A 26,060-nucleotide genomic window follows, 5' to 3' on the forward strand; every position below is an offset into this window, starting at 1 on the left:
ACCTCGTATATAATCTCCTCCTCCTCGCACATGTCGTCGACTAGATCGCCTCCTGCCGGCGAGTCGTCGACAGCTCCGTCCGCCGCGTCCCACACGCCACAAAAACCCTGAGAAGATCAAGGTCGTCCGCACGTGCAGGCCGACCTCGACAAACTACATCAACAACGCATCGCCAACTTCTTTCATCTTCGTCGACCGATCAAGTAAGTTGTCCTCCTTACCTCGCGCCTTCATAGCAAGCTAGTTCCTCCGTCTCGTTGCTTTGATGGACTTAGGTTTACCACATATTTTCAACTAGTATGAACTCGACTAGATGCGTTCTGACCAGATGGCGTAGATGAACTAAATCTTTGGTTCTTTCATAGCATGGTAGAATAAGATGTTGTTTCTCGAGAAGCATGATGCAATAGATTTTTTGTCACATGATCCAATTATATTTTTGTCACACGATCCAATTATATTATTGTGCACATAGAACATTAAAGAGTTATAAGCATTAGATGTTGATGAACCTCAAATAGGTACCATTGCTATAGACTGTAGTTATTTACAGCTGATCAATTTGTCACCCTGTTAATAAGACAACCAGATGAATTAGTAACAGTTTACCATATTAAATTTATTGATTATATAATTTATCCTATACTCACAGAACTTGATCAGATGCAAGTAAATTCAATTACCAATTGTAGTTAATTTTTTATTGCCTCATGTCAGCACACACTTGGCTGCATGTTGCAGTATACATGGTGCTAGTTTTTTATTTGCATTAGTGTTATTTTTGCATTAGTGTTAGCTACTGCCAGAAAGTTTTATATTTTTGCATGTCTATTGTTATTTTTGCATTAGTGTTCGCTAATGTCACGAAGTTATATATTTTATTTCAACAGGATGGACGAGCTGAATGGAGAAATAGTATGCACCGTTGAAAAATGGTGCAAGCTTGTTGCCGCTCTATCGAGCGGTCAACGCGTTAGAGTGGCTGATGCAACATTGCGCAGCATGCTGCAGTTACTATTTATTAAGATGCCTACCCTACTGATTAGGTATATGATTGAGAATTTTCAGGCCAGCACAACCAGATTCATTATACAAGAGCAGGTTGGGGAGGTGACTCTCGGTGCGGTCGACGTCGAGTGCATCTTTAACCTCGAGAACCAAGGACTGTCCGCTTCAGACATTCTGACTGAAGAAGGTGAGGACATCAAGGAGCGGGTGCCGCCACAATTTCTCAGTAAGACATCAGAAAACATAGTGATAGATAATCTCATTGAGGACATAATTAAAAGTAAAGCCACCGACGACGATTTCCTTCGGAAAGTAGTCCTTGTCCTGTTAGGAACAATTATTGCTCCCATGTCGAGCAAGATTGTGCCAAAGCAGTACTACGCTTTGGTCGATGATGTGAAACGTATTTCAAAGAATAACTGGAATGCATTCACCCTGCGTGTTCTCCTTGATTGCCTTCGCATAGTCAAGAAAGGAAAAAACACCTCCGCCAATGGCCGAAAGGCAATTTGGCTCTCTTGCAGGTACACATATGAGACCTGTTGCATAATGTCAATTATCATATCATTGCAATTTTATGTGATGTATTGTACTAACTCTAAATCCTTATATATTTTTTGTAGTACTTGTGCTGGGAGAAGGTGCAACCTGTCGAAGGCGAATGTGCCTATAATCCCAACTTGTCCATACAACCTCTTATGAGGAACTGGACCGAAGGTGCAGCCACAAGGAGAGATCGGTTCGACTATGACAATGGGCGCGGCCGTGGTAACGTCAGGGTAAGTCATTGTGTTCCGTCTTTCTTAAATGTTTTATAACTTAATAATATTTATTTTTTATTCATCACATGTACTTCAATATCGCATGCAGATCGAAAATAATGCGCCTACCATGAAGCCAAAAACCAAGCCTGCAAATGGAAACGCAAAGAAGTCGACGACAGCCCCAATGTCGGAAGATTTGATAGAGCTCCTAATGAAGCGGTGCATGGACTTCATACACACCCAGATGAGGCAAATCCCTGATCAAGTTGCTGAGGTGTCACACCAAACTTTATATTTTACAGTATGTTTACTGTTATAAACCATGCTAGCATTACTAAATTTATATTTCTATTGCAGAGGTTGTTGGAGAAGTTGAGCAAATCAGGTGTCATGTACAAGCCGGCTGCTGCCGTGCCATCCGTGGACAATGATGTGGATGAAGAGATTCGTTCAAGAACGGTCCATATGAAAAGAAGGAATTCATGTACAAGGATGACATAGACTCACGCGGAGAGCCTGTCATTGACATGACGCAACCTGATGAAGTGATTCCCAACCATAAAACCGTACCTGATTTACTATGTATATATATATTTCTGTCTATAATTTTCTCCTTTAATTTATTTACGTGCTGAAATGTTCACACGATTTTGTTTGCCAAACAGAAACCCCACCGAAGATGAATGGACACAAGGAAGCTTCACCTATTAGGCGTAATGATGAATGTGGCGCTACACCCGAAAATCCTTGGATCGTTGGTACTTCTACTCAAGCACCTTCATCGGACATAGACATTTGTCCATCTTCTATCAGCAAGTTCATGGCTAAGGCGAATGGAAAAAAGTGTGCAACAATCGATAAGGATGAGGAAGTTATGTCCGGTAAGCGCAAGAGGTCCGTTCCTAAGAAATTTGAATCCCCCTACGCACTTGACAAGCTCAGCAGGCGTACCAATCGTGGTCAGAAACCCTCCGGTACTTCTACTGCTACTAGAGGTATCGTAACTAACTTTCTTATTTTGTTATATACTACGAATGCATATGATCACCATTGTTGACGTTCATATTATTTCATGCAGCTCTGTTTTCTGAAAATCATGAGCCGGAGGTTGTGGCAGATGAGTTGACGCCGGAAATAATTGATGCAGCTGTTTCATTTGTCGAGTTAGCTGCTAGCACCGAGAAGAATAAGGGGAAGAAAGTTTACTGCAGTGAAGGGCGTGGCATATCTCTGACTTCCGAAAGGATTCGACCGGTACTAACTCACAGATGGCTGTCGGACGATGTAAGTACTACTTGCATGTCCTGTTATTAAAATTCTCAATAATCTATGTCTCAACTTTCAACATGTAATGCCCTGATATTCTATGAAGGTTATCGATGCTTATATGGGACATTTGGAGCTGCGCGTTGGTCATGATCGTTACCTCTGTCCAGCGTGGAGGTCCAAATTCCTTGTAGATCGTGCTATCGCACGAGACGATCCATTGCCGTCGAGCTACAACATGGATAGTGCTCTGTCCAAAGCTGGAGCAGTTAATAGAGTCACGAAAGAGTATACTGTGCTTGATAAGGTACGTCATGTTTGTAATTCTTCACTACAGGACATTTCATCAAGTATTTCATTTGATCCACAATGGTTTTTTGCACTGTAGACGTATATCACATTGAATATCGACAGTGCCCACTGGATGACCGTGGTCATGCACTTGATCAAGCAAGAATTCCAAGTTCTCGATTCGCTCTATCCTCTGGACCTGACAGAAAAGATTGTGAAAGCACTGGTAATATAACCAACATTTGTACCATTGGTCTTACATGTTGTTTATGATTCTTCTTTAACACTATCCTCTTTATAGCGAATGGTTATAGCACACGATATGCACCTAGAAAATCTTATTACACCAGGGAAATATCCGGACGTAAGTAAGTGGCCTATCAAGGAGTATGACATGCCCCAGCAAGAGGATGGGTGAGTTAATAGGACATCATGCGCATTCAAGCAACAACACACATGTTCGTATTGCCCATCACTAATGTTTGCATATGTACCAGGAACTCTTGTGGCCTTTTTGTCACAGAATGTCTAGAACATTGGGACAGGGACCGAATGACCCGCGATTTTTCACAGGTATGCTGTTATTTACGTTTGTAGACTAGCTACTACGGTCGTGTAGCAACTTCGGTTCATGTAACCTTTATGTCATTTTTTGCAGGCCACCTTTGACGCAAGGAGAAGACGTTTCGTCGCGGAGTTGATTATGTCACCTTCGAACACGATGGATTGTGTGAAGAACAAAATTCGCGAAATCGCAAGGAAAAGGCGCGCCTGAAGAATTCATGCGGCATGCAAGATTGAAGTTTTAGTGGTTTGGATTTCGTCCGGTCGAAGGTTTCGACGGCATGATTATCTTAGGGTTTCTATCATTTTTATGTAATAAACAGGGCATCTCGAATATTGTGACACATACATGTGTATGTGTCAGTCAGACAAATCGCTCGTACCAGACAATTCGGTCATACAATTCGCTCGGAGAAGACAATTTGGTCATACCAATAAAGTTTTGGCTTCACTTATCAATTGTTCTTGCTTAATATTTTTCTCGTTCTCCAATTTTTTATAATTGTATTTTTCACGGCTTCACTTATCAATTGTTTTTGCTTAATATTTTTCTCGTTCTCTAATTTTTTATACTTGTATTTTTCACACTAATAGTATTTACATTCTATTTTTCTCTTCAACTGCTCTCGTAAGTTTCATATTAAAATTTTCACATTCTTTACTTTTTTTAAACTCTACCAAGCTTAGCCTTCTGCCTTAGCTATCTGCATGTCATGATCTTGCATAAGCTCCTGGTAATTCCCCCTCATCACATGATTATGAAAAGTAGTCATGTTAGCTAAGTAAATATATCGAGCCAAAATGTAATATTACACTGATGAAAATTAGTCATGTCAGCTCGTTGGCTCTATCGCGTGTTATCAGGCATCATGTTTTTCTATTTTGTTTTACAAACCCGTCGTTTTTTTATTGTATGTATAATTAACTTTTTCTGTACTCACCATGATGCCAGGCACGGCCCATCTAACCACGTGAGGGGCCCCACAGGCGGGCTATCGTTCCGACAGCGCTACACCAGCCCATTTTGCCAGGTTCACATCGATCTTTCCCCTTTTCTCGTTTCCCTTTCCAAATCCCTAGCCCTCTCTCTCCATTTGCACCTCCAAATCTCGACGGCGAAAGCATGACAGCGAGCTGGGCGTCGGGCGGCGGCGGCTGGGGCGAGAAGAGCGGTGGCGACCGCAAGTTAGGTCGAACCCTGGGTCCTGCAAGCAGGTGGGGCGGATTCAGTGGCACAGGAGGCAGCGGCGGCGGATCGAGTGGAACAGGGGACGGGGGTTTCGTGGGCGGCGGCGGGCCGGGAGAACCCACGGCTAGGGTTTCTTCAGTGCTACACTTTGGTGGCAAAAAGGTAAGTTCTTAACCGTTGTTCTTTACAAACCAGCACTATCGCCCACAATTCATGACCTGTGGCCATGACAAGATCCATCTATGTGGTCATCAGGAAACTCCCATTCACCGTGTCTGCATAGATGCAGACAATTTTGGCAGCGCACTCGGGGGATGTGTGTTTGAGGTTAGTCTACTGAGCATGATCTTCAAACTAGTACTGCTATTGCGGTCAAGCTGCAAAAAAGTTCAGTGTTTTTCGCTTGCGGTGACAAGTTCAGTTATAAAATGACTTGAATTGCTCATGATTTATTTAGGATGATATCACTTCTGAGTATGTTGAATGGGTTGATGGGGAGTGGGATAGCAAAGCAAAGTCAGTCATTAAGTATCTTGCCATGAAGAACAAGAAACTGGAGACTAAGATTACAGAATATGAAACTGAAATTAAAAGGAATGAGAAAGAAAAGAGGGCAATGGTTAAGATGCACAAGGAAATATTGCTCTATAGGGATAGGACTTTAGGATTTGGAGGTCTTCTGTATCTTGGCCTGCTTGCCATTATGATTGCTGTCATAGTTAGCAAGTAGATTGTTCATAAAGTTATTGACATCATTGTAATCGACATGATGAAATGCTGCTGAATTATTTGCTATTCAATTTATGGGCAAAGTGTAACAAGGATTGTAGCATAAATAACATGGGGCCATCATGATTGGTAGATAATGCACTTTTGGCATGTTCTATATTTGGCAGACAATGCACTTTTGGCATGTTCTATATTTGGTAGACAATGCACTTTTTGCATGTTCTATATTTGGTAAGTGATGCACATGGGCACATCACCTAGCAACACTACTGATTTATGCAGCAGCCCAGTTCATTGTCTTGTTGCAACATAGGAGCAACATCTAGCAGCACCTACACCTTTGATGCAACACTGAAGCAAAGCAACAGTACATATTCAATATTCTAAAATTTAACTGAACTTGACACTTAGGGTGAGCAGTAGATATTCAGTTCTTCAGCCACAAAGAACCCGACCAAACCGTACCGATTGCATAACTTATATGCTTACATATAAAAGCATACCTAACCAACATCAAACCCAAAATAATGTTAACTTATATGCTGAAACATATAACAGCACACCTAACTTAAGATAACCAGCAACTTCCTCCTTCAGCAACTGTGCCCATCTTCACTTCTTCAGAAATTTGAGGCGGCGTGAGCGGCGCACCACACACGGAGAAGCCTTCTTCTTGACCGCCGTCCTATTCGACAGCTGCGCCACCTGATCCTGAGCCACCTCCTCTTCTTCCACCTTCACTATGTCATGGAGGAGGGGAAGGAGCTTGACGTCGATGGGCATTGTCTTGCCACCCTCGACGGCGACCGGCGCTACCATCTGCACAGCGTCCTCCTCGCCCTCCTCACGGTCGTCAGGGATGACCAGTACCTCCTCCACGTCGTCCTCCATGACGTCAGAGCCCAACGGCAGGACTGACTTCGACACGTGGCGGACCTGGTAGTCCGGGCTGATGGGCGCAGGCAGAGCGAGCTCGACGTCAACGCGCTCCGCCCTCAACGCGACGCGTGCTGAATCTGGCCGCAGCGTCATGGTGGTGGAGCGGTACATCCACCCCCTTGCACGCTGAACAGGGGAGTCGCTCAGCGTGGCCTCTCGCATTGCCCACACGAGGAGGCGAGCCGGCGGGACGCCGTGACCGTAGGGGAAGGCGCGCTTCTTCTCGGCGTCGGTGAGGACTTTGACGAGGCCACACGCGTGGTTGACCAACAGCTCCGTGCTGGGGACCAGCCGCACACCTCCGTCAACTGCGCGCGCCACCCCTCGTCAACGCCGGCGAGGTCCATCATCGCTCTCTGCCAGCCGAGGCTTCTCTCCATGGAGGCGGCTGCAGCGGTTGCCGGCGAGGGTTTTCTTGATCTACTGTAGGTGGGGATAAGAGGGGAGTTCGAACCGGCGCCCGTGGGAGGTGGGTGAGTGCGTGGTGGGGAGGAGAGTGGTACAATTACTTATTTAATGGCATTTAGGACGTGGGGAGGGGAAATGTACAATATTCTTTCTACCTCCCGCCCCGGTCATAACAAAGTAAAGAATTTTTTTGATTTTTGTTTAGAGGGAAACATCTTACTTTATTTAAACAAAGTCTGGGATCTCGTCTACTAATACACTAAGGATACAATTAGGGGGCGAAAGCCTCCAAACCAAAGAAACACAATCGCCTACAGCTACCTTAGCCAAAGTATGAGCCGGCCGATTAACACAGTAAATAATTGAAGCAAGTGTTCTACTCTTCTTCCTTCTCCATTTTCTGCACATGATAAAAGACAAGCTAAGTTAATGAATGATACAAAATTTAATAATCCACAATGCATACAAACACTTACTTCTGATTTAGTTTGCATTTCTTGCTACGTCTAGTGTGTCCTAGCAATTTGCAAGCGCCGCACCGCGTTTTCAACTCAACAAAAGAGAGTGGTCTACCATTTTTCGAGACAGGGCGGCTCTCATCTACCTTTGTTGCACCTTTGCTTGACACTTTCATAGGATCTTTAACCGCAATCATGTTGCCTTCACCATCGTCCACATATTCAACTGCACACTTACAGATGTCATTTGTTTGCTTGAACAAATTTTCCTGTAGCAGATCATACTCATGACTCTTAGCTATCACAGCCTTCAAACTCTCCTGTAACTGATCCCACAAAGCAGGGTGTTTGCATGCCGCATGCATAGGTTCAGACGCTAACACACTGACCTGGCTATATTTCATTCTTTCCCTAGCCCCAGTCCAACCAAATCCCAACAGATCGCTTGTGCGCCTCGCAGGCAGTCCCAACCTTGCTTCTTTGATGAACCGAACAAGAACTAAACACTTTGGTATTTCAGATATGTTCAAGTGCTTCAGTACATGGAATATGTGCTTGCAAGGTAGACCCTTTCGAATCATTCTTCTGCAGCTGCACCTTATAGTTTCTGCGGAATTTACTGGTGTATACTCCACCCAAAAACGACGCTTCCGGTTATTCTTCCAGGCCAAGATGTACTGCTATGATCCGTCTCCCTGCTTAATTTCTACAATCTCCATGTCGCCAATTTTTCTAAGATCATCTTGCAACATATAGAAGTTTGCTGGAGTGAAGACGTGAGAAGCAGCTATCTCAAGTTCCCTCGAGCTAGTAACTGGCAACGGTAAACTCTGTGAGGTACAACGGCGTTCTCATAGTGGAAAATCATATCCACCAGGGTCATTTCACCGTCTAGGTGGAGGTGAAGGCATGAGTTCAGGTTTTCACTCCGCTGGTTGCTTTTCATGCCAAGCCAAAACCCCACTGTTAGATAAGCCGCGGCCCACAGTCTCCTCTTCTTATACATCCGTCTCAACCATGTTACAGTTTTTCCGACTGCCATCTTTTGGAAAATGCGTGCCATCTCTCCTCAAACGTGGCCGTGGACGTGCTGTAGTACAGAAGAGTTCGGAACTCCTTCAAGGACTTGTGACTGAGGTGAATCTTCATATTTTTTTCTATATGCCACGTACATATACGGTGCCACACGTCTGGCAAGACTTCGGGAATTGCCTTGATCATCGCAGCGTTGGCGTCTATGATAACACTCTTAGGCATCTTTTGACACATGGACCTCAAAAAAGTCTACAGAAGCCACACGTATGTCTCCTCGGTCTCGTCTGAAACTATGGCACAACCAAAAACAGTGGTCTTCCGGTGATTGTTACGACCAACAAAAGGTATGAATGGCATACCATAGCGGTTCATCTTGTACGTGCTGTCAAATACAAGCACGTCGCCGAAGTCCTCATAGTCATGACGAGACTGGGAGTCGCACCAGAACATCCTATTCAAATGTCCTTCCTTATCTAGCTTGTACTCGAAAAAGAAGCTAGGATCCCTCTGTTTCCTACTGGCCATAATGCCTATGGCTGTGGCAGCATCACCTTTTGAAAGCAGCTTCCTCTTCTCCTTGGCGCTAAGGTTGTATATTTCATGCGTGGTAAAACCAACACCGCCGTACCATACATGTTTGCTGATGAAGCAATCCATCATGTCGTGAATCTTAATCCCTCCACCTCCCATGGACATTATCTCATGCTTCTGGTACTCTTTGATTTTCCTGTGGGACCAAAGAAAAGGTACCTCGTCCGGTCCTGCCAACATATGGCTATGCTTGTCCTCAAAACTTTCAACATACCAAACCCCACGCTTTTGGTCAAGCTTGACGGTCAGGTGCGCTTCACAAAAGCAGTGTGTCTTGGCTCTGAGCCTACGGCTGTGTCCTTCCTCGGTTAGCAACTTGCTGTCACGTTTCCCTTGTCTGGAACAAACAAACCGCCTATAACGCATATGACGTGACTCCGTTTTGCTATACCTGACCTTATTCTTTCTAATGCCAAAACCATTATCTCTAGCATAGCTGTTGTAGAAATCATACACAGCATCGTGTGACGTAAAGGTCATTTCCATTATCTGCATGAACATATCCCTCTTATCATCTGCACTGGCAGTATCTTGGACATTCTTTGCCCCATCATCTTGTGTCACCTACACAATCAAACCGCAGCCGAAAACAATTTTCTATGGAATAACATTACTTACTTCCATAGAACATTGATTACACACATACCTCACTCATGATGACCGCGTCGGATTCACCGTAATAGTCGTACGCATTATGAAATTCAGAAATGAACTGAAAAATACAACACAAATACATAATTACTTATCATATAATATTCCAGAAGAAATTCAATTTGCATGCCAACAAAAATTTTCACTTAGGTACCTGACTAATGTAATCTTCATTCGAGAGCTCCGAGTTGTTTTCCTGATCATCATCAAGCTCATCGATCTCTAAATTTTCAACACAAAGATTTAATGTTGTCGGATGCCACCAAAAAATTACAACATGACAATGCCACTCACATTAAGATCGTCCCATTCGTTCCCATTCTCTGACCGATCTTCACGATCTGAATTTTCATCATCTGACCAATCTTCTATCCAGTCTTTCATCAGTTCTCCAAACTCCATGTCTACGATGATATCAGTTAACTCCTCGTCCGCCATTTCCTACAACCAATAACATGTATCATCACATGTGCAAACATTATCAATGATGAAATATACAACACATAGCACACGATCACGGGTGTTATGTAAACAACCGCAACCGAGGCCGTTCAGATCTGCCAAACTTAGGAAGGAAGATGGCCACGGCACCCGTCGTGATCACTTTCAATCGCGAGGAACTGCACGATCTCAAAACCTAGCTAGATCTGTGATTACCTCTGCCGCCGGATACCTAGGTTAGCCGCCACATCAAATAACGATACTGGTGGTGCGCTCAGCCGACGGCAACCGACGCTACGTGAACCCAAATCACGAGGAGCAGCACTACCGGAACAAGATCCACGATCGCATGCGCCGCCGGGTAGCTAGGTCACCCGCCCCGCTAGGTTAACCACTACCACTGGCGACGGCAGTTCGTTCGATGTTGCCGCGAGCGAGACTAGAGGGGGGACGCGGGATGCGGTACCTGTGCGCGCTCGTTGGAGATTCACGACGTTGTCGCGCCCGCTGTCCGACGAGATCGCCGGCGACGAGATAGCCACCGCTGGAGATCTACTACGTGACTTATGGAGCTGCGTCAATGCTCGCGAGATTGATGGAGCTGCGTGAATGATTGGATTCGGCAGGTCTTACATGGACGTGGGGTCGTGTGATGTTTTTTTTTCCGGACCAGGGTACTGTACGTATACGGTCTGGGTTATACAGGGCTAGACAGGGCTTGGATCTGGGCTACGGCGGGCCAGGAAAAAAACAAACTCGCGGGGACAAAAATACCCCTCCGAAATTAGGTTAGGGGGGAGCACCGGAGCAGGGCTCCTCGAACTGTCGCGGGGTTGCCAATCTCACAACAATTCCAGAACAAAGTCCGCATTAATCTCGGCGGTCCTCCTCAAGGGAGGCCGCCTCAGTTTCCATGTTTTGGTCTGCAACACTTGTACCACCTGCTTGCCTTCTTCTCTTCACAACCGGACCTTTATGCGGTGTGCCGTCTGCTGAAACAGCTCTATCAGTAGTACTCGCATTGCCCTCCAGAAGTAACACCCGGTTCACCACCTTCCCATTTAAATTAGGAATTGGCTGGCCACGAACGTTAACAGTTCCATCGTTTCCACCAATACTCGACTGAAATTGGTTTAGAACAGTGCCATCCGGATCTACTAGTCTCTTTCTAGCACATCGTGGGATAGTCTCACTACCCGATCTCACATCTTGGGAAGTATATTTAGTAACATTTGGTCTTCTCTGTCACGTTCAGAGCTATCCGAGCCACGACCTGCCGGTGCTTTCTCTACCACCGCACCATTGTGCCTGTGCTGGCAATTAGAGATTGGGCATTCGGCAAGGCTGCATTAGCAGCAAGTGCCGCTGTGTTTTTGTTCTTCTTTCTACTGTTCTTCTCTTCTCCGAAATCTTCAGTATGCTTTCATCTTCCTCCTCCTGAAGTGTGCAGCACTGACTCACCGCTATTAGCAGGCCTATTCCTTGACGGATCAAACTTGTTCCTGTCTGCACGATGCTCTTCCGATTCAGATTCAGTCTGCGCTTTCCTGAACATCAAAAGTCTCACTAGTTCCTCGAGTAACACTTCATTAAATCGTTCCTCACAAAATCTCCCTGTAAGTTGCACGAGGTCCCCTTGACATACTCTGCCAACAGCTTCAAAACACACTGCGCCATGCTTCAAATCTAGATCCTAATCCAACGAGAAAGATGAACTGCCGATAAACCTTATTCCTGAGACCTCGCCGCTGGGAGGCCCAAGCAGTGCACAGCGGCAGACAACCAGGTAGGCGAAGAAAAACTCAACGGCGTCGCCGCCGCCAGAGTAGATAAAACCCTAACCAAGAGGGTAACGTTTACCAATTCCCCACAAGAGCCTTGGGGGAAATGTAGCCAGAGCGGGCTTTCTAGAAAAATCAGAAATTTGAAACAACGTTCACCCGGCCCTTGGCAGCCAGGTCCCATATCCGTCCAGCCCCGGCATGTAATACCTTCCATTTCCTGCCGAGCCATGAAATACCTTCCATTTCCATTTCCTGCCGAGCCATGAAATACCTTCCATTTCTAGCCGGAGCCGGCCAACCGGACGACGTCTCTCGCTACAGTTCACACCCATCTCTGAGGCTCCCACCTACCAACCCTCGCCCCCTGCCACCAACAGCAAGCACACCACCATGATGGCCGCCGCCGGCGCTGTGACCAGGAGGAGCATGCCCTTGTTCGACGCCGACGTGTTCCTGGGCGACGTCGACGTGCTTCTCCCACCAGCTGGAACTGAAAGCGCATCTTCATCTGCCATGGATCTCCGCCAACCGGCCGTGTTCCCGAGGAACGAGATCCGGATCCGCTGCCGGTCGCCGGCAAGCGAGAGGTGCCCTCCGCTGGCCGTGCTGCAGGTCATCAGCGCCTACTCTTTGCGCTGCAAGCTCGAGGCCAAAGCAGCGGATCTCGATCCCACGTCCCTTCTGCACAGGCTCCACGACTCCTGCTGGAAGAAGGGCATGGTATATGTAGCATCTCGTCTAGCCATCTATGGCCTACGATTTATGTTTTCTGGATCTCCCATGGCTTGCACATTTTTAGGTCTAGGATATACATCCGAATTTCTGGATTTTAGCTGGGCGTCAAAGTCTCATGGTACTGGATTAACCGAACCAGCATCATATCAATTCCATTATTTTTATATTTTACAATTAACAAGGAGGATACAGCTGGTAAAAAGTGGTCTCGTTGATTTGCTCCGCCAGTAGTGCACTTCATACTTGCTTCAAGGTTCAAGGTTGTGTCCTTCCAGTGCAGTAGCTCCATGTTTTGTTACAAATATTGCACTAAATCTCCACTAGTAGTGTGCTTCTTACTTGCTTGAAGGTTCAAGGTAATTGTATCCTTCCAGTGCAGTAGCTCCATGTTTTGGTACACATATTGCATTAAAATCATGTGTAGAACCAATAATATACATATAGTTGAGACGTAGCATAGGATGACATGAACTTCCCATGAATTCTGATTCAATTAACTGAGGTATATGCATATCTGTAAATTATTAATTCGTCTCATCAAATCATTGTGCTGTGTGTAGACTGCTGTGGTGGAGGCCGGAGAGGAGGATCTACACCTTGTAGCTATGCAAAGCAAGCAGGTGAGAGGTCTAGCTTGCTTCTGGTGTTGGTCTGCACCAATGGGGCTTTACGCGGCATGCCTTCAGATGCTAAATAAGCGATGCCTCGCCCTTGTGCTTGACCTCGACGAAACCGTTGTGTTTTCTAACACAGCGGAAACCTTCGAAAGGCGATTGGACAAGATTATGTCAGGCTTGGAGGATTTGGAGCTTGATGCTGCTAATGAAGCAGCAATGTCCAATGAATTCAATCGGACTTTTAACGACAAACAGTTGCTTGTGGATTTCAACGAAACGGGTGCTATCACTATGAATAGTTACCAGACCGTGAGGAGCCATAGTGAACAGGGCATGTTGGGTAAACCCAATGGACAGCTCGAGCTTATTATCCGTCCTATAATCAGGGTACCGGGCAGGAATGCTGTATTGACTCGCATCGCTTCAATGGTATGGCCTAATTTAAGACTATATTGTAAATCACCAAAGTATCCTTAATATAATTAGTTGCTATTTGAAATGCTGTTTGAAAATTGCTTCAGGGTGCTCATCAAATTAAGCAACAATATCCATAGTATTTTTTATTGTAGCAGATTAGTATTTTTATTGTAGCTGCTTAGTATTTATGCTGCATACAAACTAATCTTAAAAATCCATAAAGGTCCTTTATATTGTTGTTTACATTGTTTTGTTTAATTTATCAAAGAAGTTCCTTTTTTTTCTAGACATCAGTGATATTACTCTGTTAGACAGGTGGCATATGGTTTCAGGCTTCTGGCTTATACCGAGCAGCCAACATAAAATACAGAGTTTAATCCGGATTCAAACGGCAGTGATGTTCATCTCAAGATTGAACCCAATTTAATTAGGTCCAAATTTTTGAAATATTATTATCTGTGTATAATAGCGTTCTCTGTTCAACGTTAACTGTCGATGTTTTTGCAGCTCCTCCTGTCCTAAAATTATGTGCTCATTTCTGCTTTCTTAATTTATTATACACCAGTTATTTTCGAATATAAGTTTTTTGTGGGATTTTCCAATATATGTTTGAAATCTTCATATATTTTTATATTTTCTCGGAAAATAATTAATTACTTATATCATTGCTTCTTACTTGCTGCAATATTACATGCCATTCAGGATCCAAACACTGGTTATTTTGTAAACATAAGACCTGGCTGGGATGATTTGAAGGGTTATTTGATTACTGCCAGTGGGCGCCAAAGATTTAAAGTCTATGTTTGCACAATGGCTGGAAGAGATTATGCTCTTGAGATATGGAGACTGCTTGATCCTGAAGGCAGTCTGATCAGCCTAAGAGAGATTTCACAACGTTTAATATGCGTGAGGCCAGGTAAAATGAGGCACACATTTTTATTATTTTCTAAATGTTTATAGCTACGCTGGATAGGGATAAGCCTAAGAGAGAGTTCACACTGGTTGCATTCTAAATATTGATAGCTAAGCTTGATAGGTATAAGTTCTCAAATACTATTTCTCAAATACTGTACACGAAAACAGATACTATATTTCTCTTTGTTAATTTTCTGTAGCTAGTATCGCATAGCATTTTGACTGGAAACAGACTAATAGCATTATTTGTGTGATCATTCATGTTGCCATTTACAAACATAACTACTAGAAAATATTTATATATGATTATGAGATATTTGTCGACGGATGGATCACTGAGTAACACTGATTATGTCTCTTGTCCATACCTCATACACCTTCTTTCTGTTGATTGTCAGATTCCAAGAAGTCACTTGAGCGTGTGTTTCGAGATAGTTTATGTCATCCAAGTATGGCCATGGTGCTTGATGACCGTAGGGATGTTTGGGATGAGAGAGATAAACGGCGAGTTTTTGTAGCACCAGCTTACAAACCATTAGTTGCCCCCGAAGACAAGGTAATTTATTTGTATATTAATGCTTCTGTATTTTGATTTATGTAGATCATATCTTGACTAGTTTAAAATATTGCATGCATTTTACCTCAGGTGGGGAATGGTATTGGTGCGCTTCAGATTCTAACAAATATTGCATGCCATGCCCGCAAAGGATTCTTCAGGTTTATATACAATATATTAGATAATACATTATAGCCTCAACTCTAAATATTGTCTCTGTTTTTTTCCCGTCATATCTATTTAATCAATGGTTTATATTGTAGAGAGTTTGATGGGATGCTACTGAAAAATATAAATGAACTAATGTATGAAAATGAGGTATTGGATCTTCCATATAGCCCAGATGTTGGTGACTACTTACAGTTCAAGGTATTTTCTTGCTAAATTTATATCATTTGATCCATGCCCAATATTCAGAAATTTTACATCACTTGCAATTATATTCCAGAATAATAATACTACAAGACACAGTGGTGCTCCTATAGTACGTAGCTGACAATATAAGTGGTGAAGTAGAGAGGAGCAAGAATTAATGAGCAAGTCAGTTTTGCTCAATTTTTTCTACTTGTTAACCAACTAGAGAAATAAAATTAAGGTTATGTTATGCCATATTAATTGAGGATCCCTATTAACTGAAAATGATTGTAGAATATGGCATCATACAATGTATGTCTTCCATTCTTTATGGTATGACGAACAGATAACTAAATTATAGGTTAGTGAACACAATAGCTAATCAAGGATAATTGACGTGAATGGCTACTTGATCAACATGGCCAACTAAATCCGTAATATATATCTGTTTGATCAAGCTAACAAAGTACAAAATATGGTGTGAGAATGTTTGATGGCCGCACTAGCACCGAGTCCAACTCAAGAAGACAAAACAAAATAACCAACACGATATTATTCCTGTCAGTAGGGGGTTGGCATGACAAACAAAAATGAAGCACTATGTGTGCAATTAATAAAGAATGTTGATAATAATGGTCATCGGAGTGTGTTATTGCTTTCACCATTGTTTTCTTCAAATTTTATTTTTCATTGCAACATGTAACTAATAGACAACCAAAGATTGAAATTTTAGCTACTATAGTCACCCATTACTATTGTTGTCCCTTATGAGTCAACTTCTTTATATCTCAATTTTCATTATACACATATGACTGTTGTAGTGACAAAATCAAGTAACTTCATTTATGCAGCCTGGACCTCTTGGTTGATAAAATGAAGTGAATCGTCTTGACAATGCATTTCTGGCAGTGACCAACAATGGATCACAATTTTGTTGGCCAGTTCATGGCAGCTAGCTGGTGTGGTGATCAAAACTAAATGAGGATCGAGCTAAATCAATTTTGAAGCTAGTGTACTTGTGTTCACAACTCTTCTGGTTTAGTTTGTCAAACTTCTTGACAGGCTTGTGGTTTCTTTTGTGTTACTCATTACCTCCCGAGTTGTGGGTATTGGTTAAAAACAATTGGACTTTTGGTTTGCATTATCTCAGCACTAAAAGTTGTGTATTACTGCAATTTCCTCCCTACCATTATATAGAAAATACCTACTCTAGCAAATTCATTGTCCTTTACTTATTGAGCAAACATTCCTTAAAAAGGCACCACCTAGTCTCTGTAATAGTTCCGACCGCTGGAGCGGAACCCCTCCCTGAGCAGATGTCCTCTTATCCTCATGCGCACCGCCCGCCTCCCCAGTTTTGGTAGTGGACTCGTGACCACCCCTCTGACAACCTCCTCTCAACTGTATGTCACCTCTCGACAATGCCCATGACCCACGATGTCGTCAGCCATGCCACCGCCAATCCTAGACTTGGTGGGTCATGTGACGGTACTAGCTCTGGTTCCTCAGAGGCCTTTTCCCATTCATGGGGGCCTCCACAATGTCCAACAACCTTCTTTCAGACCCTCCAGGTCTTCCCAACTTCAATATCGTGTCCTCCTCGTGTGCGACCCATGCGGCTCATCCTTCACCAGCACCAACTTCATAGCGGCCTACACGAGGTCGAGCGGCCTCGACAAGGTGTTACGGACATCACGTGCTCCTCCAGCCACCCTAACGACTCCTGCACAACCTCTCTTTATTGCTTACTTTTTGGAGCTCCTGATGCCAGCAAGGTGTTTGACCTTTTGCCTGCAAGGTAATTTACCTCAATAGGTTGGCGCTGGTGGAGGAGAGGAAGAGGGGTAGGGAGAGGCCATCAGGGCAAGGAAGAGGAAGAATCTGCTAGAGGTGATGTAAGCATGACAATGATCATCATTGCTAATTGATCAATATAGTGAGAGTTGACTCTTCATTTAGTAATGAATAAGTTTGCCAAACTGTAATATTGTCAAGTAGTAGGACACAAAATTCAAAACATTTTCCTAAATATTTAATTTAAACTCTTCTTTGAGTTCTAGAAAATTATAATACCATTTCCTTAAAAGAAGCTTAATCATGTTTTGTACAAAGAGAAGGAATCAGATATTTCAACGAGGATGGTTTTCAGCCAAAAGAGCAAACAAGGTGAAAACTAAACACAATTCTTTTGTGAGGAAAATAACAAATGAGTTATTTGTATGTGACAACAAGTTATAGTTGTGCTTGAATTTACTAGGAATCGTCAAATTTTATTTGAGTTTGCATGCAAAATCATCATACCCACTCAAAATTACATTTCTCCATGGCTACTTCAAATAGACTACTGCTACCACTTGTTTCATGCTGCTTCAAATAGTCCATAAACTACTGCTATCATGAGCCTTCTCCATGGCTGGGAGCAGCGAGATCTTGGTGTGCCGCGATATCTGAATAATGACACATGCCTTTATCCAATTGTTAGCACGTGTGACAATCTTGTCGGGAATATGCCTAGAGACACTAATAAAGTTGTTATTATTCTATTTGCTTGTCCATAATTAAGTTTATATTTGTACGATATAGCTGCAAGGGTTCTTGAATGTGAGATTCAGAGGCTCTGATGGGCCTGCCCTACTGCCTAGCCAAATGTCGCTTGGGTCCTGGCCACCGAACGGGCTTCCACGCCTTGGCCTTTGCCTAGACTGGCGCCTTGCCTCGATTGCTCCAGTAGCCCCTAGTTGTACGATATAGCTGCAAGGGTTCTTGAATGTGAGATTCAGAGGCTCTGATGATGCTTACTTGCTTAGCTAGAGAGGGTGGTTTGTTCTGATTCTTGCCTTCAGAGTAAGCTTGCCCTTTGGGAAACGACATCGATCGGGAAGTGTAGCTATACATGTACAATTTTTCACGTTTTTACATATGTTCTACATCATGTTCTATCATGTTAATTCTTCACAAAGAAAATGTTCTAGTATCATGTTAATTACCCTGAAAAGGTAGAAGTAGTGAGAGCGGCAGCCTACAGGTTGAAGTTAGGTACCAGGCTCAAAATTGGAGGTTAAGAAGACCTTACCTTCGAAACAATGGATGCATCAGGTACACTTCTTTTTAACAGACATCACAGACGCCGGACTATTGCTCTGTTGGAAAAGAGTCTGCCTTGAACTAATTGCTCTCATCCCTTGATCGGATTGGCGGCTTTCTCGCCACTCAAGATTGTCCGACAAGTGACCGTGTACCAACAGGATCCAGTAAAATGGGTTGCTCCAGCTCCCTTCTTGGGTGCAATTGTGGCTGCTGCGACATGGGCCTCCTTAGAGACGGTGGCAAGGATCCTCCCCCGATATAGAGGTGAGGTTGGTGATGTAGCATCTGGCAACATGCTCTAAAAAACAGCAACATACCCACTAGACTCACTATAATGGGGCACTCCACCTCATCCTCTCAGTGTTGTTGTGGCGACCACGACAGTGGCCTCCTCAGGTAGCAGAGGAGGACATAGCTAACCTCCTCGGGGGTTATCTAACGTACGAATAAACAAGACAAAAACTAGTGACCGAAAATAAACCGCCTAAGTAGCATGCCAACTAAGTACCAAATTGAGAATTTCTCAAAATGGGGTAAAATCTATCACAAAGCTGAAAGTTGAGGGTAAAAAATGGAATTAACTCATTATGTAATAAGGTCAGGCCTAAAGAACCATCAATTCTAAAATTTGAAAATTGGTAGAATCTTGGGAAGTTCTCCCGAGGAGAATAGTATATATAGAGGTACAGTCAGAGAGACCTTGGCTAAATCAGTAATGCTCACTAGAGGAAACTTCTATCCCAAAGCGCGGAAGACAAAACTATATCAGCTACTCAGAAGTGGGAACTTCTTGGTTGTCTAATGACAATGTATATTTCATACCACTGAGAGAGATTTCCATCAAGACACCCATAGAAATAATTGAGTTGAAAAGGAGGCCCCACTTATTGTATCTGCTAGGTTTGTTCTTATTAGATGACCTCCCTGTCCAATTAAAATCTCTAGCAATAACAAGGGGCACCTGTGATTTATTTATGAGATGCATAAGTTCAACCGGCCAAGTCCTTTCTACCCTCCCCCCCCCCCCCCCCCCCCCGAACATTTCTGAAAATTTAAGATTTAATGTTTCTTGTACCTATGAAATCAAGGTCGGAGTCGGCTATATGTTCCCAAATAAATATTATTTCTTTTCACGTCCCAGACCCCCTGCAATTCAACACCAGACCTATAAATATTGATTCTTCTTTGATATTCCCACTTACTTAGCGCACTCCTAGAGGGGGTTTTAATTCCCTGACAAACTGAATGTTACCTGATTCTGTATTATCCAAATCCTACATTTCAGTTGTGGAAATTAAAGGTCGAGCATATCCTAAAGAAATGAAGTCCACATCCCTATGATGCAGGGCTTCATTCTCAAAACCTAAGAGCATGTACAACTGGACCTTTCAAATCCCCATTATTCATCGGGGCGGATGGTCCGGTCGCCGTCCAGTCAAGATTTTGCCACCTAACCAGATATCAAAGAGAGCAAGCGGCTCAGATGACTGCCTATCAACCACCTCCCTTGTTCACATACTATGGTGGCCTGGGTCAATGATACTGCAAAGCATAGGCCAAAAGCCTAATCATGGGGGATTACATATTTCTTTCCCTTCATTTTCCTTGTTGTACAGAGAGCTCGATGTGCTTCATTTTTTTCTCCTAGCTTGTTGGTTTTATTTTAGTTGTGTTATTTTTATTTTCCTTGAGGTTTTATTGTTTTCTCTATTTTGTTCTTGAGCATGGGGGATTAGATGCCTATTCACCACCTTGATAACATTGATGTCTATGAAATTCTTTATGTTTGCAAGAGTAGTCTCGTAAATTTATGAGATACACAATTACCATTCTCTACTGATTTACACCAATCTAGTTTTGCCCCTTGATTCTTAGATGATTGAAATTTTATCTAGAGATTATCATGACTCGAAGTCCTTACACCTTGCCTGCATATTATTATATGATTGTTATCTCCAAAGCATATAATTATTAAATCTCTATACATGGGCTAAGAAAGTGTTGATAAAAGTATATCTTATCGCTCACTTTGTCACAAGCAATAAACTAAGCTTGGGGGAGCTGATACGTCTCAAAAGTATCTTCTTTTCAAAGAGCTTTCTCTTAACTCTCACTACTAGGGAAAAGCCTAGCAGTAGCGCGGGTCTAAGGGCTATCAGTAGCGCGGGGCACCGTGCTACTGATACGGCCCTATAGCTAACGCTTAGCTATAGCGCGTTTCTGCCCCCGCTACTGCTATAGCTACTTAGCAGTAGCGCTGTCCATACCAGCGCTATTGCTAAGTGGCTCAGCAGTAGCGTTTTCCTGTTCAGCACTAAAGAGCGCTACTACTATATTTTCACATATCTTTTTTTCTACATATTTGCGATGTTTTTGTACATATTTTATATAGTATTCTAATCATATCATAAACTGGCAATATGCTCATAATATCATAAACATAATAGTCTCATCATATCATCCAAAACAAATCATGTCGTCACATCATAATCATGATATAGGTATACAAGTTAAATGGCATGTCTCATCATACATAATGTAGTACTTCTTGAGGCACCGGTTTGTATCCCTCTCTCGCTCTAGCGTGAACCTAAACTAACTACATTCCGCTTCGGCTCTGCTATCGAACCCTCTCTGGCTGTCGCTCGGAAACCGGTACAGGTGGGCCTGACACTATGGCCACTCGTCGTATACTCCTGGCATAGCACTTCTTCGCCATCGATGATCTATGTACCTCCATCGTCACATGACTCGATAATATGCAACATATGTAGTTGAGCAACAGAAAGAGACAGACTTGCCAAAAATAGAAGCAACATATCATAAGCATAAATAACAAAGTTCATCATACCCAAAATGCCCTAACTAGAATGATCTTCGCTAGTTGAGGAGGATGGATTATTTACGTCACAAATAAAGTTTCATTGTGCATAACTCAAAGTTTTGTCATAGAGAAAGTATGGACTAAACGGACACTTTGTCATATATCGTCAATCACTCCAACATGTCGTGCCATCCATCCAAGTCAGCGGGATAGTCCCCGAGCGTAGTGAAAGGCTTCTGGTCGAGACGCTGAGCCGATATGCATGTTCGGACGTCTTCCCGCGACATTTTCCCTTCTTCGTAGAACATCCCTATTTTTCCGACGACCTCCTTAATGATGATTTGGCAAGTTCACGCTGGATGTGATAGAACTCTGCTCGAAGTCGATGATCCGGGATATCTCCTATGTTCTTTGCCCATTGCAGAATATGGGCATCACCGGATCTAGGTGACATGCAAAGCTTCTGCTGATCCCGTCTGTACTCCAGCATGTGGTGGAGGACATAGAATCCATCACTGAGAGTACCACTCGGTTGCTTGATGCAGTAGAACTCGGTCTTATGGCCAAAGGCGGGCGCACGGTTCCTTGTCTTCTTGAGCATGATCTCTCCACCCCGTAGGCCGTAGGTAATGATAGCACTGTCGAGAACAGACTTGATGTGGGTGTAATCCTTTTTCTGAAGGAAATATGCCCTAGAGGCAATAATAAAGTTATTATTTATTTCCTCATATCATGATAAATGTTTATTATTCATGCTAGAATTGTATTAACCGGAAAACATAATACATGTGTGAATACATAGACAAACATAGTGTCACTAGTATGCCTCTACTTGACTAGCTCGTTAATCGAAGATGGTTAAGTTTCCTAGCCATGGACATGGGTTGTCATTTGATTAACGAGATCACATCATTAGGAGAATGATGTGATTGACTTGACCCATTCCGTTAGCTTAGCACTTGATCGTTTAGTATGTTGCTATTGCTTTCTTCATGACTTATACATGTTCCTATGACTATGAGATTATGCAACTCCCGTTTACCGGAGGAACACTTTGTGTCCTACCAAACGTCACAACGTAACTGGGTGATTATAAAGGTGCTCTACAGGTGTCTACGAAGGTACTTGTTGGGTTGGCGTATTTGGAGATTAGGATTTGTCACTCCGATTGTCGGAGAGGTATCTCTGGGCCCTCTCGGTAACGCACATCACTATAAGCCTTGCAAGCATTGTGACTAATCAGTTAGTTGCGAGATGATGTATTACTGAAAGAGTAAAGAGACTTGCCGGTAACGAGATTGAACTAGGTATTGTGATACCGACGATCGAATCTCGGGCAAGTAACATATCGATGACAAAGGGAACAACGTATGTTGTTATGCGGTTTGACCGATAAAGATCTTCGTAGAATATGTAGGAGCCAATATGAGCATCCAGGTTCCGCTATTGGTTATTGACCGGAAACGTGTCTCGGTCATGTCTGCTTAGTTCTCGAACCCGTAGGGTCCGCACGCTTAAAGTTTGATGACAATCGGTATTATGAGTTTTATGTTTTGATGTACTGAAGGTAGTTCGGAGTCCTAGATGTGATCACGGACATGGCGAGGAGTCTCGAAATGGTCGAGACGCTAAGATTGATATATTGGAATGTTATATTCGGACACCGGATGAGTTCCGGGGGTTATCGGATAAATACCGGAGAAATCGGGAGGTTGCCGGAACCTCTCGGGGGGTTATTGGGCCTCATGGGCCCAAGTGGTGAAAGAGGAGAGGCGGCCAGCTAGGGGCGCGCGGCCCCCAAGCCCAAACCGAATTGGACTAGGGGGCGGCCACCCTTTCCTTCTTCTTCTCCCCCCTTCCTTCCCCTCTCCTACTTGGACTAGGAAAAAGCAGGGAATCCTACTTGGAGTACGAGTGCCCCCCTTGGGTGCGCCTCCTCCCCTTGGCCGGCCCTCTCCTCCTCCTCCTTTATATATGGAGGAGGGGGGCACCCCATAGACACAACAATTGATCTCTTGATCTCTTAGCCATGTGCGGTGCCCCCTCCACCATATTCCACCTCGATAATATCGTAGCGGTGCTTAGGCGAAGCCCTGCATTGGTAGCATGATCATCACCGTCACCACGCCGTCGTGCTGAAGGAACTCTCCCTCAAAGCTCAGCTGGATCGGAGTTCGAGGGACGTCATCGAGCTGAACATGTGCTGAACTGGGAGGTGCCGTACGTTCGGTACTCGGATCGGTCGGATCGTGAAGACGTATGACTACATCAACCGCGTTGTGCTAACTCTTCCGCTTTCGGTCTACGAGGGTACGTGGACACACTCTCCCCTATCGTTGCTATGCATCACCATGATCCTGTGTGTGCGTAGGAATTTTTTTGAAATTACTACGTTCCCCAACAGTGGCATCCGAGCCTGGTTTTATGCGTAGATGTTTATGCACGAGTAGAACACAAGTGAGTTGTGGGCGATATAAGTCATACTGCTTACCAGCATGTCATACTTTGGTTCGGCGGTATTGTTGGATGAAGCGGCCCAGACCGACATTACGCGTACGCTTACGCGAGACTGGTTCTACCAACGTGCTTTGCACACAGGTGGCTGGCGGGTGTCAGTTTCTCCAACTTTAGTTGAACCGAGTGTGGCTACGCCCGGTCCTTGAGAAGGTTAAAACAACACTAACTTGACGAACTATCATTGTGGTTTTGATGCGTAGGTAAGAATGGTTCTTGCTCAGCCCGTAGCAGCCACGTAAAACTTGCAGCAACAAAGTAGAGGACGTCTAACTTGTTTTTGCAGGGCATGTTGTGATGTGATATGGTCAAGGCATGATGCTATATTTTATTGTATGAGATGATCATGTTTTGTAACCGAGTTATCGGCAACTGGCAGGAGCCATATGGTTGTCGCTTTATTGTATGCAATGCAATCGCCCTGTAATGCTTTACTTTATCACTAAGAGGTAGCGATAGTCATAGAGGCAATAGTTGGCGAGACGACAACGATGCTACGATGGAGATCAAGGTGTCGCTCCGGTGACAATGGTGATCATGACCGTGCTTCGGAGATGGAGATCACAAGCACAAGATGATGATGGCCATATCATATCACTTATATTGATTGCATGTGATGTTTATCCTTTATACATCTTATTTTTCTTTGATTGACGGTAGCATTATAAGATGATCTCTCACTAAATTTCAAGATAAAAGTGTTCTCCCTGAGTATGGACTGTTGCCAATGTTCATCGTGCCGAGACACCACGTGATGACTGGGTGTGATAAGCTCTATGTCCATCTACAACGGGTGCAAGCCAGTTTTGCACACGCAGAATACTCAGGTTAAACTTGACAAGCCTAGCATATGCAGATATGGCCTCAGAACACTGAGACCGAAAGGTCGAGCGTGAATCATATAGTAGATATGATCAACATAGTGATGTTCACCATTGAAAACTACTCCATCTCACGTGATGATCGGACATGGTTTAGTTGATTTGGATCATGTGATCGCTTAGATGATTAGAGGGATGTCTATCTAAGTGGGAGTTAATATGATTAATTGAACTTAAATTTATCATGAACTTAGTACCTGATAGTATTTTGCTTGTCTATGTTGATTGTAGATAGATGGCCCGTGCTGTTGTTCCGTTGAATTTTAATGCGTTCCTTGAGATGATGGCAGAAATTACACGGACTGGGTCCGTAACTTGAGGATTATCGTCATTGCTGCACAGAAGAATTACGTCCTGGAAGCACCGCTGGGTGCCAGGCCTGCTGCAGATGCAACTAACGGCGTTAAGAACGTCTGGCAGAGCAAAGCTGATGACTACTCAATAGTTTAGTGTGCCAGGCTTTACGGCTTAGAACCGGGACCTTCAACGACGTTTTGAACGTCATGGAGCATATGAGATGTTCCAAGAGTTGAAGTTAATATTTCAAGCAAATGCCCGGATTGAGAGATATGAAGTCTCCAATAAGTTCAATAGCTGCAAGATGGAGGAGAATAGTTCTGTCAGTGAACATATACTCAAAATGTCTGGGTATAACAATCACTTGATTCAACTAGGAGTTAATCTTCCGGATGATAGTGTCATTGACAGAATTCTTCAATCACTGCCACCAAGCTACAAGAGCTTCGTGATGAACTATAATATGCAAGGGATGGATAAGACAATTCCCGAGCTCTTCACAATGCTAAAGGCTGCGGAGGTAGAAATCACAAAGGAGCATCAAGTGTTGATGGTCAACAAGACCACCAGTTTCAAGAAAAAGGGCAAAGGGAAGAAGAAGGGGAACTTCAAGAAGAACAGCAAACAAGTTGCTGCTCAAGAGAAGAAACCCAAGTCTAGACCTAAGCCTGACATTGAGTGCTTCTACTGCAAGTAGACTGGACACTGGAAGCGGAACTGCCCCAAGTATTTGGCGGATAAGAAG

The 26,060-nt window shown here is 43.7% G+C and overlaps 3 protein-coding genes across 3 annotated transcripts; 2 read left to right on the forward strand and 1 right to left on the reverse strand.

Annotated features, from left to right (window-relative positions):
• The first annotated feature begins 1,002 nt into the window (after positions 1-1,002).
• On the forward strand, positions 1,003-4,104 carry LOC141026783 (uncharacterized). Its single transcript, XM_073503636.1, has 11 exons — positions 1,003-1,512; positions 1,632-1,787; positions 1,879-2,046; positions 2,130-2,220; positions 2,438-2,767; positions 2,851-3,056; positions 3,145-3,345; positions 3,427-3,555; positions 3,631-3,743; positions 3,827-3,902; positions 3,988-4,104. Exons 1-11 carry the CDS (start codon positions 1,003-1,005, stop codon positions 4,102-4,104), a joined length of 2,097 nt encoding a protein of 698 aa, XP_073359737.1.
• Positions 4,105-8,900: 4,796 nt separating this feature from the next.
• On the reverse strand, positions 8,901-12,367 carry LOC141026784 (protein FAR1-RELATED SEQUENCE 5-like). The gene is made up of 6 exons (XM_073503637.1): positions 12,326-12,367; positions 10,188-10,334; positions 10,048-10,113; positions 9,889-9,954; positions 9,634-9,806; positions 8,901-9,579 (listed from the first exon to the last, which is right to left on the reverse strand). Exons 1-6 carry the CDS (start codon positions 12,365-12,367, stop codon positions 8,901-8,903), a joined length of 1,173 nt encoding a protein of 390 aa, XP_073359738.1.
• Positions 12,368-12,511: 144 nt separating this feature from the next.
• On the forward strand, positions 12,512-16,073 carry LOC141026785 (RNA polymerase II C-terminal domain phosphatase-like 2). The gene is made up of 7 exons (XM_073503638.1): positions 12,512-12,838; positions 13,414-13,473; positions 14,590-14,803; positions 15,201-15,358; positions 15,449-15,519; positions 15,622-15,727; positions 16,059-16,073. Exons 1-7 carry the CDS (start codon positions 12,512-12,514, stop codon positions 16,071-16,073), a joined length of 951 nt encoding a protein of 316 aa, XP_073359739.1.
• Positions 16,074-26,060: the final 9,987 nt, after the last annotated feature.

The sequence above is a fragment of the Aegilops tauschii genome, chromosome 7, assembly GCF_002575655.3.
Source record: "Aegilops tauschii subsp. strangulata cultivar AL8/78 chromosome 7, Aet v6.0, whole genome shotgun sequence".
NCBI lineage: Eukaryota > Viridiplantae > Streptophyta > Magnoliopsida > Poales > Poaceae > Aegilops > Aegilops tauschii.